Raw genomic sequence first — 14,393 nt, 5'->3', positions numbered from 1 at the left:
GCGGTTTTATAGCGTTTTTATAGCGCAAAAACGCTAAAAAACCGCAAATAATCTGCAACGTGTGCACATAGCTTAAGTTTTATGAAAAAAAAAATTTTGAAAATTTTTTTATGAAACAATATTTTTGAGAAGTACAATTCATATTGAATATTTGTCTGTGTTTTCACATGGCCTAAATTCATGTACATGTGCTGCTGTGTTCTTTATTTATATGATGCAGCTTGCACATGTTCACATTAGGAGTGCTGGTTTTTTCTCTCTCTCTCGCTCTCTCTATATATATATAATGTGTGTGTGTGTGTGTGTGTGTGTATGTATGTATTCTATGTGTATAAACCTATTCTATCTTTTCTATTCTAACCTGTCACGCTGTGATTTCACTGAACGCGGCACATGAGTTACTGGCTTTCATTCTATCTTTTACCGAATGTTACCGACTTTTCCGATTTTAAGAAAAATGCTCATGTTACTGATCACATAGAGTTATATATTAATGATTTACTTTTTTTCTTTTAGTGTTTTGTGCTGTCCTGACTAGTAGTTTGATTGCTGGGCTTAAAGATGTGATTGCATATGTATTCACTACAGACAGGTTAGTAAATTAATATTTATAAAATTAAATACCATCCTATTTTACAATGATTTTTGTAGGATACAGTGATTGCTTTATTATCTGTACATTTACAATGATCTTGAAAGATAAAATCTATCTGTCCCCCACCAAATAAAAAAGTAAATACAAATAAAAACTGAAAAATGTAAGTTGCAGAAAAATTTGGAAAAATGCATTGCAGTGCAGTATGTGGCCGAAGACAAACTAATTTTTCTCCTATCTATTTAATGACATAATGTAAGCTATTTTTTTATATGCTTGCTTTAAAAATTCCCTACCACTCCCTAGCTACATTAACAGCTATTGTATTTTTTGCCCCTGCTTCTTGTGTGCTGACAATTCGTTTTAGTGTCCCAGTGCATGCTGGGATACTCAAACAAAGGGTCATCAGGGAGCAGAGGCTGCAGTCCATGCCCCTTACTTGTTTCAGCATTGATGCTCGTTTCAGGGACTGGACCCAGCGGTGTTTCTGCCGTGTGGTGTCTCCCCCACCAGTGCACAGTCTCCCCTGTTCCCCTTGTGATAATGTCCCCTTGTGATAATGTGGCAGTAGAGCAGTATCAGAATACCCAGTGATGCTAGAGATTAGCACTGTGCCTGCAGATGACGTTACTGGTGTTTGCTGCCGGTTTATTTCTATTCATTTACGCTGACAACAGAGCAGGCGATTTTTAACACTACATTTCAGGGAGCCTTGACCGTAGCCTCTGCCCCTTGATGACACTTTGATTATAGTTAGGGAACGGTAAGGAATTATTAAAGCAAGTATATTAGAAAATAACCTAGATTAGGGTATCAAATAGAGAGGAGAACAATGACTTTGTCTTTGGAACACCCGTTTAACTCAAGTGAGAAAGACTAAGGCAAAAACACTACAAAACTGCAACTAATAGGATGGCTTCCTGGCTTATTAGGCTACTATGCTATCACAATTTCCGTTTGTCCGAAATTCACCCAAAGGTGAGTGTAGCAGCCATTAGTGGATGCTAATTGGCTGCAGCGTTAATATTGCATAAGAATGCATTGTTAGACCTGATGCCGACATCACTGGAACTGCGTTAGTATGATCGGTCAGTATATGGTGTTTTTATTTTATAAGCGGGATCATTTAATTTAAAAGGAGGTTGTCCAGGTAGTGGACTACCCCTTTAATGCAACCGAGTTTCTTAGAACAGACTCACTAAAACATCACCACATGCAGTTTCCTGTGGTCCTTCTTGCACTGAAAGCTACAAATACTCATACCCGTTCAAAGTTCAAGACCTCCTTCTCTCCTCCACACTTATTCGCTCCTCACCCAACCGCCTCCAAGACTTCTCCCGAATATCCCCCATCCTCTGGAATTTTTTGCCCCAACATGTCCGACTATCAACCACATTCGAATCCTTCAGACAGAACCTGAAAATCCACCTCTTCAGGAAAGCTTACAGCCTGTACTGACCCCACTGCCTTCCTCACAACTACCGCAGCTACCGTCTCACCAACACCGGAGCTCCTGCAACCCTCGGCCTACTGTCTCCTTCCCCACCATCCTGTAGAGTGTAAGCCCGCAAGGGCAGGGTCCTCTCCCCTCTGTATCAGTCTATCATTGTTAGTTTGCTTACTGTAAGCAATATCTGTAATTTGTATGTAACCCCTTCTCATGTACAGCACCATGGAATCAATGGGGCTATATAAATAAATAATAATAATAATAAAAGTTTCTGACTGACTATTGTCCTTGGGATGCCTGGCTGCAATTCCGGAGATTCCTGTTTAGTTAGAGTTAATTTGTGACCTTGGAGAAGGTACATTCCCTTTGTGCATTCTGTTTACACAACCACAATAAAATAATTCACATAGTACCAGTAAAAAGTTTGGACACATTGGTTAATGCCATGGTTTTCCTTGTACATATTGAAATGTGCACATTGTACAGTAGAATCAGACTCGAGACAGCAAAACTATAAGACTATGTTAACACGTTGCGGATTTAGCTGTGGATCCGCAGCGGATTTGACCCTGCGGTTTGCAGCAGTTTTCCATGCGGTGTACAGTACCATGTAAACCTATGGAAAACCAAATCTGCAGTGCACATGCTGCAGAAAATACCACGCGGAAACGCTGCGGTTTATTTTCCGCAGCATGTCAATTTGTGCGGATTCCGCACAAAATCCACAGTAAATCCGCCCTGCATTTTACCTGCGGATTTTTAAAAATCTGTGCGGAAAAATCCACACACGAATCCACAACGTGTGCACATACCCTAAAGGAGCGTCCAAACGTTTGACTGGTATATATTGTAGTGCATCGATAGCAATGAAGAGGTAGTGACCCACAAAGTTCAAACATAAGAGTCCCTTTAATATGTTATCTTCACACAGAAAAGGTTCCCATCCACACAAATGCATATAACTTCAGTGAACACTAGTTCATAACAGCATCCTTTAGTCACTACACACGCTAGTCCTCCTCTGACTAGTTCTGTGGGTGTTTTGCATCGCTGTATCAGTCTCTACTCACAGCCATACACAGACCTTGACATCGTCCTGTCTGCAGCTGTGACACACGCCAGTCCTTCCTTCAGGGCACAGGACAGTCTGCCTCCGGTTCACCTCCGGGCACAAGACCTGTCCACATCCGTGACCAGTCAACGTGGACAGCAGCACCACTGTGTATGCTGTGGGTTGTCAGCCCTCACTATGGCCATGACACACCTGAGACTCCTCAGACTCAACTTTAAAAGCTCTCTGTACTACAGGGCTTTTAACAATTGTAATCACAACTACACCTGCGACTACAACACCCCTCATGACCTCACTAAGCCTCTGTGCGCATCCTGGGGAGAACAAACAGCGCCCCCTAGCTGTAACATTTTACTTCTATAGTTCCAATATATTCCACAGCACTTTACATTTTAGAGGGGACTTGTACAGACAATAAAAGACCTTACAGAACAACAATAATCACATACAGTACAGACCAAAAGTTTAGACACACATTCTCATTTAAAGATTTTTTTGTATTTTCATGACTATGAAAATTGTACATTCACACTGAAGGCATCAAAACTATGAATTAACACATGTGGAATTATATACTTAACAAAAAAGTGGGAAACAACTTAAATTATGTCTTATATTCTGGGTTCTTCAAAGTAGCCACCTTTTGCTTCAATGACTGCTTTGCACACTCTTGGCATTCTCTTGATGAGCTTCAAGAGGTAGTCACCGGGAATGGTTTTCACTTCACAGGTGTGCCCTGTCAGGTTTAACAAGTGGGATTTCTTGACTTATAAATGGTGTTGGGACCATCAGTTGTGTTGTGCACAAGTTTGGTGGATACACAGCTGATAGTCCTACTGAATAGACTGTTAGAATTTGTATTATAGCAAGAAAAAAGCAGCTAAGTAAAGAAAAACGAGTGGCCATCATTACTTTAAGAAATGAAGGTCAGTCAGTCCGAAAAATTGGGAAAACTTTGAAAGTGTCCCCAAGTGCAGTGGCAAAAACCATCAAGCGCTACAAATAAACTGGCTCGCATGAGTACCGCCCCAGGAAAGGAAAACTAAGAGTCACCTCTGCTTCTGAGGATAAGTTTATCCGAGACACCAGCCTCAGAAATCTCAGGTTAACAGCAGCTCAGATTAGAGACCAGGTCAATGCCACACAGAGTTCTAGCAGCAGACACATCTCTACAACAACCTAAGAGGAGACTTTGTGCAGCAGGCCTTCATGGTAAAATGGCTGCTAGCAAACCACTACTAAGGAAAGGGCAACAAGCAGAAGAGACTTGTTTGGCCTAAAGAACACAAGGAATGGACATTAAACCAGTGTAAATCTGTGCTTTGGTCTGATGAGTCCAAATTTGAGTTCTTTGGTTCCAACCACCGTGTCTTTGTGCGAAGCAGAAAAGGTGAACAGATGGACTCTACATGCCTGGTTCCCACCGTGAAGCATGGAGGAGGACGTGCGATGTTGTGGGGGTGCTTTGCTGGTGACACTGTTGGGGATTTATTCAAAATTTAAGGCATACTGAACCAGCATGGCTACCACATCATCTTGCAACGGCATGCTATTCCATCCGGTTTGCGTTTAGTTGGACCATCATTTATTTTTCAACAGGACAATGAACCCAACACACACCTTCAGGCTGTGTAAGGTCTATTTGACCAAGAAGGAGAGTGATGGGGTGCTACGCCAGATTACCTGGCCTCCACAGTCACCAGACCTGAACCCAATCGAGATTGTTTGGGGTGAGCTGGACCGCAGAGTGACTGCAAAAGGGCCTACAAGTGCTAAGCATCTCTGGGAACTCCTTCAAGATTGTTGGAAGACCATTCCCGGTGACTAACTCTTGAAGCTCATCAAGAGAATGCCAAGAGCGTGCAAAGCAGTCATCAAAGCAAAAGGTGGCTGTTATGAACTGGTGGCCTAGGAGCAGCATGAGACGTACTCTGGAGAAGGTGGTACCTGTACTGACCGCAGACCCTGAACTTAGCACCACAACTAGAAGTAGCCGTGGGCGGTACCTAACACTCCCTAGACCCCTCGACACAGCCTAAGAACTAACTTCCCCTAAAGATAGAAATGGGAAAACTATCTTGCCTCAGAGAAAATCCCCAAAGGATAGACAGCCCCCCACAAATATTGACTGTGAGAGGAGAGGGAAATGACATACGCAGACTGAAATCAGGATTTAGCAAAGGAGGCCATTCTAGCTAAAAAGAAAGAATGGACAGAGTACTATGCGGTCAGTATTAAAACACGAGAAAATATCCACCACAGAAAATACAAATCTCCACATCTGACTAAAGACATGGAGGGTATATCTGCATCTCCAGAGACACAGCTTGGCTGCAAAAAATCCTTCACAGACAAAGCTGGACAAGACAAAACATGAAAATGCACTGAACTATAAGGTCCACAGCATGTGGACAGCAAAAACAAAGCCAGAACTTATCTTTGTTGAAATGAACAGCAAAATAGGAGAGACCAGGTATGGATGTGAATCCTCCAAAAACAATGGACAACTGGCACTGACTAAAGGATCAAGCAAGACTAAATAGCCCAGTCCAAATTGCAATTAAGTGGACACACCTGATAAATGCTGCGATCCAAAGACAGCAGCACTACCACTCATAACCACCGGAGGGACCCCAAGAGCAGAATTCACAACAGGTGGCTACTTTGAAGGACCTAGAATATAAGACATAATTTCAGTTATTTCACACTTTTTTGTTAAGTATATAATTCCACATGTGTTAATTCATAGTTTTCATGCCTTCAGTGTGAATGTACGATTTTCATAATTATGAAAATACAGAAAAATCTTTAAATGGGAAGGTGTGTTCAAACTTTTGGTCTGTACTGTACATCAACAGATGCCAAGAGAAGTGAGGGTTTAGATGATACAAGGTTCCTGGTTTTGAAGAAAATTTTGTAAGGATCATTGTGGTTTGTCCTGATGAAGAGATATGATCACCTCGAAATGAGTTGACAAATAAAACCACATCCATACCACATCTTGTCTCCTATTGTATGTTGGATCCTCAGCAGCTCAGGTTTCTTATCCACTTCATTCTCCAAGTTAGGTCTACAATGGAATGGTTCACAAATAAACGTAGCCAGGTGTTAGAATGACCAAGTCAAAGTCCAGACCTCAATCCAATCGAGAATCTGTGGAAAGATCTGAAAACTGCTATTCACAAATGATCTCCATCAAACCTCACTGAGCTCGAGCTGTTTGCCAAGGAAGAATGGGCAAGAATTTCAGTCTCTCGATGTACAAAACTGATAGAGACATACCCCAAGTGACTTGCAGCTGTAATCGCGGCAAAAGGTGGCGCAACAAAGTATTAAGTTAAAGGGGCTGAATAATATTACACACCCCACTTTTCAATTTTTGAATTTCCACAAAATTTTAAAATAACCAATAAATTTCGTTCAACTTCACAATTGTGTTCCACTTGTGGATTCTTCACCAAAAATTTACATTTGGCATCTTTATGTTTGAAGCATGATATGTGGGAAAAGGTCGAAAAGTTCCAGGGAGCCGAATACTTTCGCAAGGCACTGTAAATTATACAAATACATATGGTGAATATTTGTTGCAATGGAAATGTTATGAAAGTGGGTTTCTTTGTATGTCTTAACTGTATCCTGCCCTGTTTAACTGCCATGTTTAACTCCCATGTTTAACTCCCAGGCACTTTGAAAAAATGCACTATGAATAAAATGTGCATAAATGCTCAGTGCATAAATGCTTCCCCAAAGATTTGTCTTAATATATGGAAGGTTTGTTCTTAGTTCATCACTAATTTAACACATTAACAATATGAGCCTACTCTGCTTAGAACCCTCAAGCATAAACTAGGAAGACAAGCTGGAGAAATATAACAAGCACAACTTTAAAAGGGTTGTCCACCCACTTAAAGGGAACTTGTCAGCAGGTTTGGCCGATATAAGATATGGCCACTGCCTTTCAGGGCCCAGGTCTGGGTCCGGCGCCTCCCATCTTCTTGTAATGCCGCCCTCCTGCTTGCTTTATCGCTCCCCGGCATTGCGCTCCTGCGCAGACGTACTTATCTGTCCTGTTGAGGGCAGAGTAAAGTACTGCAGTGGGCAGGCGCCGGGCCTCTCTGACCTTTCCCAGTAGACCTGGAAGTGCGACACCCATCAGACCGGAACGTCCCCCCGGGGGGTGAGTATAATAAAATGTATTTTTCTTCTCTTGCAGGTTGGATGGGGGGCTCATCTACAGCATTATAGAATGCTGTAGATAAGCCCTGAAAGGCAGTGGCAGTATCTTATATCGGCCAAAACTGCTGACAGGTTCGCTTTAATGACTGCAGTGTTCACATGCTGATAAAGTGGAGGAGAGGAGACTGGCGAGGTATTGGTAGAAGAGCATTTGTTTTTGTTTTTTTAGATAGTTTAATTTTAGAGCACACTTGAAACCTCTTTTAACCTATTAGAGTATACATGAATATACTTGCGTATTACATGGCTGTATTGTTTATTAATATGGCTTATGTGGATATCATATTCACTTTCTCTAGTGATAGTTTTCACAAACATATTTAATATCTTAACCTGACACAAAGTAACCTGCCCAGCTGCCTAGTTTAAATAGCAACATCCACTTGTTGCTGAAAATAAGTGACCTCTGGGGACCCCGCTTCACCTGTGGGAAGTGCAACATCTTTGCTGCCGCAACATCCCCAGGGGACCCCTTCAAAGCAGCTTCGGTCCTACTACTGACCGAACTCCACAGATGGCGTCACGACAAACTTTGAACATTTTGCCCTTTAATAACGTTGAGGCCCAGGGCCACAGACCGGCTCGCAGCCACCGTGACATCCCCCTTTCGACCGGTACCTAGTACCCCACTGCCCTGCGGGCTACTCTTATACTCGCGTATAAACCGACCCGAGTATAAGCCAAGGCATCTACTTTTGCCACAGAAAACTGGTTAAGCTTATTGACTCGAGTAAAAGCCGGGTATGCATTGTCCCCTCATCCCTGTCCTGGTATGCGTGGCTTGCCCGTCTTGTCCTGGTATGCGTGGCTCCCCCCATCCTGTCCTGGTATGCATGGCTCCCCGCGTAGCTGTCCTGGTATGCATGGCTCCTCCCACCCCATCCTTGTATGCATACTTCCTATTACAAAAAAAAACAAAAAAAACATACCACTCAACCTCCATCTTGCCCTCACAGCACATTGTTCCAGCTTCCAGCAGTTCTTCCTGTGCTGAGCGATCACGTGGCATCGCTCATTAAGGTAATGATTATTCCCTCCACACTTATTGGAGTTGAGACGCGTGCATATTCATTACCTTAATGAGGGATGCCATGTGATCGCTCAGCACAGGAAGAGCTGCTGGAAGCCGGAACTAACAAGATGCTGCGAGGGCGCCTGGACCAACGAGATGCTGCGAGGGCAAGCTGGATGGTGAGTAGGATGTCTTCTGGAAGCCGGTGGCTGCGGAGACCCTGTGCGCGCTATAAGAGAAATTAATATTCATTTCTCTTTAGCAGCGGCACAGGCTTTAGTCACAGCCGCCGACTCCTGCCTCTGTAACCCGCTGCTCTGCCGCTCCCCCTCCCCTCCAGCTTTCTGGAACAATTGACTCGTGTATAAGCCGAGGGGGGCATTTTCAGCACAAAAATATGTGCTGAAAAACTCGACTTATACACGAGTATATATGGTAAATTAACTATAAAAGTAGATTCCAAACGGCGCTATGGGAGGAAGATAAAACCATAAATATATACGGTAATTAATTTATAGACTATTCAAAGTTTTAAGGGGATTACTGCTATTCTGGTATCTGCAATAATCTTGGTTTTCACAGGAGATCACATTAATCCCTCACATATCATCTAGGTAAGTATATCATGCTACTTATGTATCATACTACTTATATAAAAGGTACTTATGTTCATACTTGTTTATGCTATCAGTAGTAGTACTGGGATTTTTTTCAGCGCTGACACTAACTCAATTTAGTAAAAACTACTGTATATTTTACTGTCACTAATCTAAAGTATTTTTTTATTGTCTTTTCACAAGAAAACGCACAGATGATGCTTTTTCCGTGCTAACACTAACTCAATTCAGTAAAAAATACCTTACTAGAGAATGATTACTACCGTATAATTTTCCTCTTTATTAGCTGACGCTAACTCAATTCAGTAAAAAATACTGTAGTAGACGACGATTGCTACAGTATATTTTTACTGCCCCTATTCTAATCCTCTCAACTAATCTAAATTATTTTTTACTTGATTTCTTTTGTCACCAAAAAAAGAAACTGGAGGCCAGTCAGTGATGTTCTTTGGGACGCGCACAAGGATGTAGTGCAAAAAGATGATAAAAGAAAGTCAGAAGGGAGAAAAAATAGTTGGTGGAAAAAACAAGCATGGGTGCGGATCAATGATTTGTGTCAATGATCAACGCTCAGTGGCTGCAGGACGAACACACAAAAGTTGTGCCAATGAGGGGAGTAACATGGACAGGAACAAAAAAAGTCCTGGGAAAACAGCAAGCATGGACATTGATCAGTGATTTGCGTCACTGAGCAACGCTCAGCAGCTGCAGGATGCACAAAAAAGAAAAAACTGCCAAAAGTCGAGTGATTAAGTACTGATCAGCGCTCCGTGACCGAAGGGGGGGGAAAGGCAGGAGAGGGGAAGTAGGAAAGATCAGAGAGGGATCAGGAACTCTTATTTCTTCTTTTCATCAGCAGAAGGAGCACAGGCAGCACCAGCAAGTGTAATGTGCCACCACAAAACCCAGCATGGCGCACAGACCATCCTGTACAAATCCATAGCTAGAATGAGGAATTACAGGGCGGTCACTGCCAGGTCAGACCGTGTCTGTGCACTCTGATTGGTGCGGTCGATGTCATCATTGATCACACCAGTCAGAGCTGGCCCTGGTTAAGCTGGTGTTGCTAGACACCAGCCTATGATCGGTGCCCTTACTTACAGCACCATTCATAGGCTGGACATCAGTGTTTCAGGCAATATGATTGCCTGAAACACTGAGAAAGTCTGCAATTGGCTGTTCAGCTATCGTAATTGCGGCAGAGCATCGCCACCCCTGGGATGACAACCCCATGTGGCCTGAGGTAAGATGGTGACAGAACTTTAATGTGATCACCATTACTGCAGTCTCGGTGCCACATTAACCCCTTCCCGACCTTTGACGCATACGCTGCGTCATGAAAGTCGGTGCCATTCCGACCCATGACGCAGCGTATGTGTCATGGCAGAATCGTGTTCCTGCAGGCCGGGTGAAAGGGTTAACTGTAATTTCACCCGGCGACAGGAGGAGTTGTACTTTAGCCCAGGGGGGTGGCTTCACCCCCCCCCCCCGTGGCTACGATCGCTCTGATTGGCTGTTGAAAGTGAAACTGCCAATCAGAGCGATTTGTAATATTTCACCTAAAAAACTGGTGAAATATTACAATCCAGCCATGGCCGATGCTGCAATATCATCGGCCATGGCTGGAAACACTTATGTGCCCCCACCCCACCGATCGCCCCCCCCCCCCAGCCCTCCGATCTGTGGTCCGCTCCCCTCCGTCCTGTGCTCCGCTCCCCCGTCCTCCTGTCCGCTCCACCCGTGCTCCAATCCCACTGCGATCCACCCCCCCCCCCGCACACCGATCCACCCCCCCATGCTCCGATCCCTCCTCCCCGTGCTCTGACGCCCCCCCGTGCCCTGATCTCCCCCCCCCCCCTTATACTTACCGAGCCTCCCGGGGTCCGTCCGTCTTCTTTCCTGGGCGCCGCCATCTTCCAAAATGGCGGGCGCATACGCAGTGCGCCCGCCGAATCTGCTGGCTGGCAGATTCGTTCCAGAGTGAATTTTGATCACTGTGAAAAAACCTCACAGTGATCAAAATAAAAACAAAAACAGTAAATGACCCCCCCCCCCTTTGTCACCCCCATAGGAAGGGACAATAATAAAATAATTTTTTTTTTCCCCCCCACTAAGGTTGGAGTTAGAACTAGGGTTAGGGTTAGAGGTATGGTGAGGGGTAGGGTTAGGGGTAGGGTTTGGGTTAGGGATAGGAATGTGCACACGTATTCTGGTCCTCTGCGGAATTTTCCGCAGCGGATTTCATAAATCCGCAGTGCTAAACCGCTGTGGATTTATCACGGATTTACCGCGGTTTTTCTGCGCATTTCACTGTGGTTTTACAACTGCGATTTTCTATTGGAGCAGTTGTAAAACCGCTGCGGAATCCGCAGAAAGAAGTGACATGCTGCGGAATGTAAACCGCTGCGTTTCCGTGCAGTTTTTCCGCAGCATGTGTACAGCGATTTTTGTTTCCCATAGGTTTACATTGAACTGTAAACTCATGGGAAACTGCTGCGGATCCGCAGCGTTTTCCGCAGCGTGTGCACATACCTTTAGAATTAGGCTATGTGCACACGGTGCGGATTTGGCTGCGGATCCGCAGCGGATTGGCCGCTGCGGATCCGCAGCAGAGTTCCATCAGGTTTACAGTACCATGTAAACATATGGAAAACCAAATCCGCTGTGCCCATGGTGCGGAAAATACCGAACGGAAACGCTGCGTTGTATTTTCCGCAGCATGTCAATTCTTTGTGCGGATTCCGCAGCGTTTTACACCTGTTCCTCAATAGGAATCCGCAGGTGAAATCCGCACAAAAAGCACTGGCAATCCGCGGTAAATCCGCAGGTAAAACGCAGTGCCTTTTACCCGCAGATTTTTCAAAAATGATGCTGAAAAATCTCACACGAATCCGCAACGTGGGCACATAGCCTTAGGGTTAGGCTTGGGTTGGAATTAGGGTTGTGGTTAGGGTTAGGGGTGTGTTGGGGTTAGGGTTGTGATTAGGGTTACGGCTACAGTTGGGAAAAGGGTTAGGGGTGTGTTGGAGTTAGAATTGAGGGGTTTCCACTGTTTAGGCACATCAGGAGGTCTCCAAACGCAACATGGCGCCACCATTGATTCCAGCCAATCTTGTATTCAAAAAGTCAAATTGTGCTCCCTCAATTCCGAGCCCCAACGTGTGCCCAAACAGTGGTTTACCCCTACATATGGGGTACCAGCATACTCAGGACAAACTGCGCAACAATTACTGGGGTCCAATTTCTCCTGTTACCCTTGAGAAAATAAAAAATTGCTTGCTAAAACATCATTTTTGAGGAAAGAAAAATGATTTTTTATTTTCACGGCTCTGCGTTGTAAACATCTGTGAAGCATTTGGGGGTTCAAAGTGCTCACCACATATCTAGATAAGTTCCTTGGGGGGTCTAGTTTACAAAATGGGGTCACTTGTGGGGGGTTTCTACTGTTTAGGCACACCAGGGGCTCTGCAAACGCAACGTGATGTCCGCAGACCATTCCATCAAAGTTTGCATTTCAAAAGTCACTACTTCCCTTCTGAGCCCCGACGTGTGCCCAAACAGTGGTTTACCCCCACACATCAGGTATCAGCGTACTCAGGAGAAACTGGACAACAACTTTTGGGGTCCAATTTCTCCTGTTACCCTTGGGAAAATAAAAAATTGCGGGCTAAAAAATAATTTTTGAGAAAAGAAATTTTTTTTTTTTAATTTTCATGGCTCTGCGTTATAAACTTCTGTGAAGCACTTGAGGGTTCAAAGTGCTCACCACACATCTAGATTAGTTCCTTTGGGGGTCTAGTTTCCAAAATGGGGTCATTTGTGGGGGATCTCCAATGTTTAGGCACACAGGGTCTCTCCAAACGCGACATGGTGTCCGCTAATGATGGAGATAATTTTTCATTCAAAAAGTCAAATGGCGCTCCTTCCCTCCCGAGCCTTACCATGTGCCCAAACAGTGGTTTACCCCCACATGTGAGGTATCGGTGTACTCAGGAGAAATTGCCCAACAAATTTTAGGATCCATTTTATCCTGTTGCCCATGTGAAAATGAAAAAATTGAGGCTAAAAGAATTTTTTAGTGAAAAAAAAGTACTTTTTCATTTTTACGGATCAATTTGTGAAGCACCTGGGGGTTTAAAGTGCTCAATATGCATCTAGATAAGTTCCTTGGGGCGTCTAGTTTCCAAAATGGGGTCACTTGTGGGGGAGCTCCAATTTTTAGGCACACGGGGGCTCTCCAAATGTGACATGGTGTCCGCTAAAGAGTGCAGCCAATTTTTCATTCAAAAAGTCAAATGGCGCTCCTTCCCTTCCAAGCCCTGCCGTGCGCCCAAACAGTGATTTACCCCCACATATGAGGTATCAGCGTACTCAGGACAAATTGGACAACAACTTTCGTGGTTCAGTTTCTCCTTTTACCATTGGGAAAATAAAAAAATAGTTGCTAAAAGATCATTTTTGTGACTAAAAAGTTAAATGTTCATTTTTTCCTTCCATGTTGCTTCTGCTGCTGTGAAGCACCTGAAGGGTTAATAAACTTCTTGAATGTGGTTTTGTGCACCTTGAGGGGTGCAGTTTTTAGAATGGTGTCACTTTTGGGTATTTTCAGCCATATAGACCCCTCAAACTGACTTCAAATCTGAGGTGGTCCCTAAAAAAAATGGTTTTGTAAATTTCGTTGTAAAAATGAGAAATCGCTGGTCAAATTTTAACCCTTATAACTTCCTAGCAAAAAAAAATGTTGTTTCCAAAATTGTGCTGATGTAAAGTATACATGTGGGAAATGTTATTTATTAACTATTTTGTGTCACATACCTCTCTGGTTTAACAAAATAAAAATTCAAAATGTGAAAATTGCAATGACTTTGAAAAAATGATTTTGTAAATTTTGTTGGATAAATGAGAAATCGCTGGTCAACTGTTAACCGTTATAACTTCATAACAAAATAAATGATTTCTAAATGTAGACATGTGGTAAATGTTATTTATTAACTACTTTGTGTGACATATCTCTTTTGATTTAAGGCATAAGAATTACAAGTTTGAAAACTGCTACATTTTTGCCAAATTTCAGGTTTTTTTTTTTTTTACAAATAAAAGCAAGTCTTATTGAAGAAATGTTGCCACTAAAATGAAGTACAATATGTCACGAGAAAACAGTCTCAGAATCAGCGGGATCCGTTGAAGCGTTCAAATGTTATTACCTCATAAAGTGACAGTGGTCAGAATTGTAAAATTGGGCCTGGTCATGAAAGTGCAAACGGCTTTGGGAGAAAAGGCATTAAAAAGGTCTAAAAGGGAGGTTTCACCTCCGGACCACACAAAAATCACATATAAGATAATCAGCCGTGATCTCACAGGATTGCAGTAGTGTTCAATTTTATTTTAACATGGAGTCATCATTCACCACA

The 14,393-nt window shown here is 43.3% G+C and overlaps 1 protein-coding gene across 1 annotated transcript in view; it reads left to right on the top strand.

Moving 5' to 3' along the window:
- LOC138670216 (multidrug and toxin extrusion protein 2-like) overlaps positions 1–14,393 on the top strand; it is a 233,364-nt gene that overhangs the window by 177,533 nt on the left and 41,438 nt on the right. Inside the window, exon 12 of the mRNA XM_069757363.1 lies at positions 517–592. Within this exon, the coding sequence (XP_069613464.1) occupies positions 517–592 (76 nt within the window). The remainder of the gene's footprint in view (positions 1–516; positions 593–14,393) is intronic.

The sequence above is a fragment of the Ranitomeya imitator genome, chromosome 3 (assembly GCF_032444005.1).
Source record: "Ranitomeya imitator isolate aRanImi1 chromosome 3, aRanImi1.pri, whole genome shotgun sequence".
Lineage (NCBI taxonomy): Eukaryota > Metazoa > Chordata > Amphibia > Anura > Dendrobatidae > Ranitomeya > Ranitomeya imitator.
The sequence above is the reverse complement of the archived record's forward strand: the minus strand, read 5'-3'. Positions and strand labels throughout refer to the sequence as shown.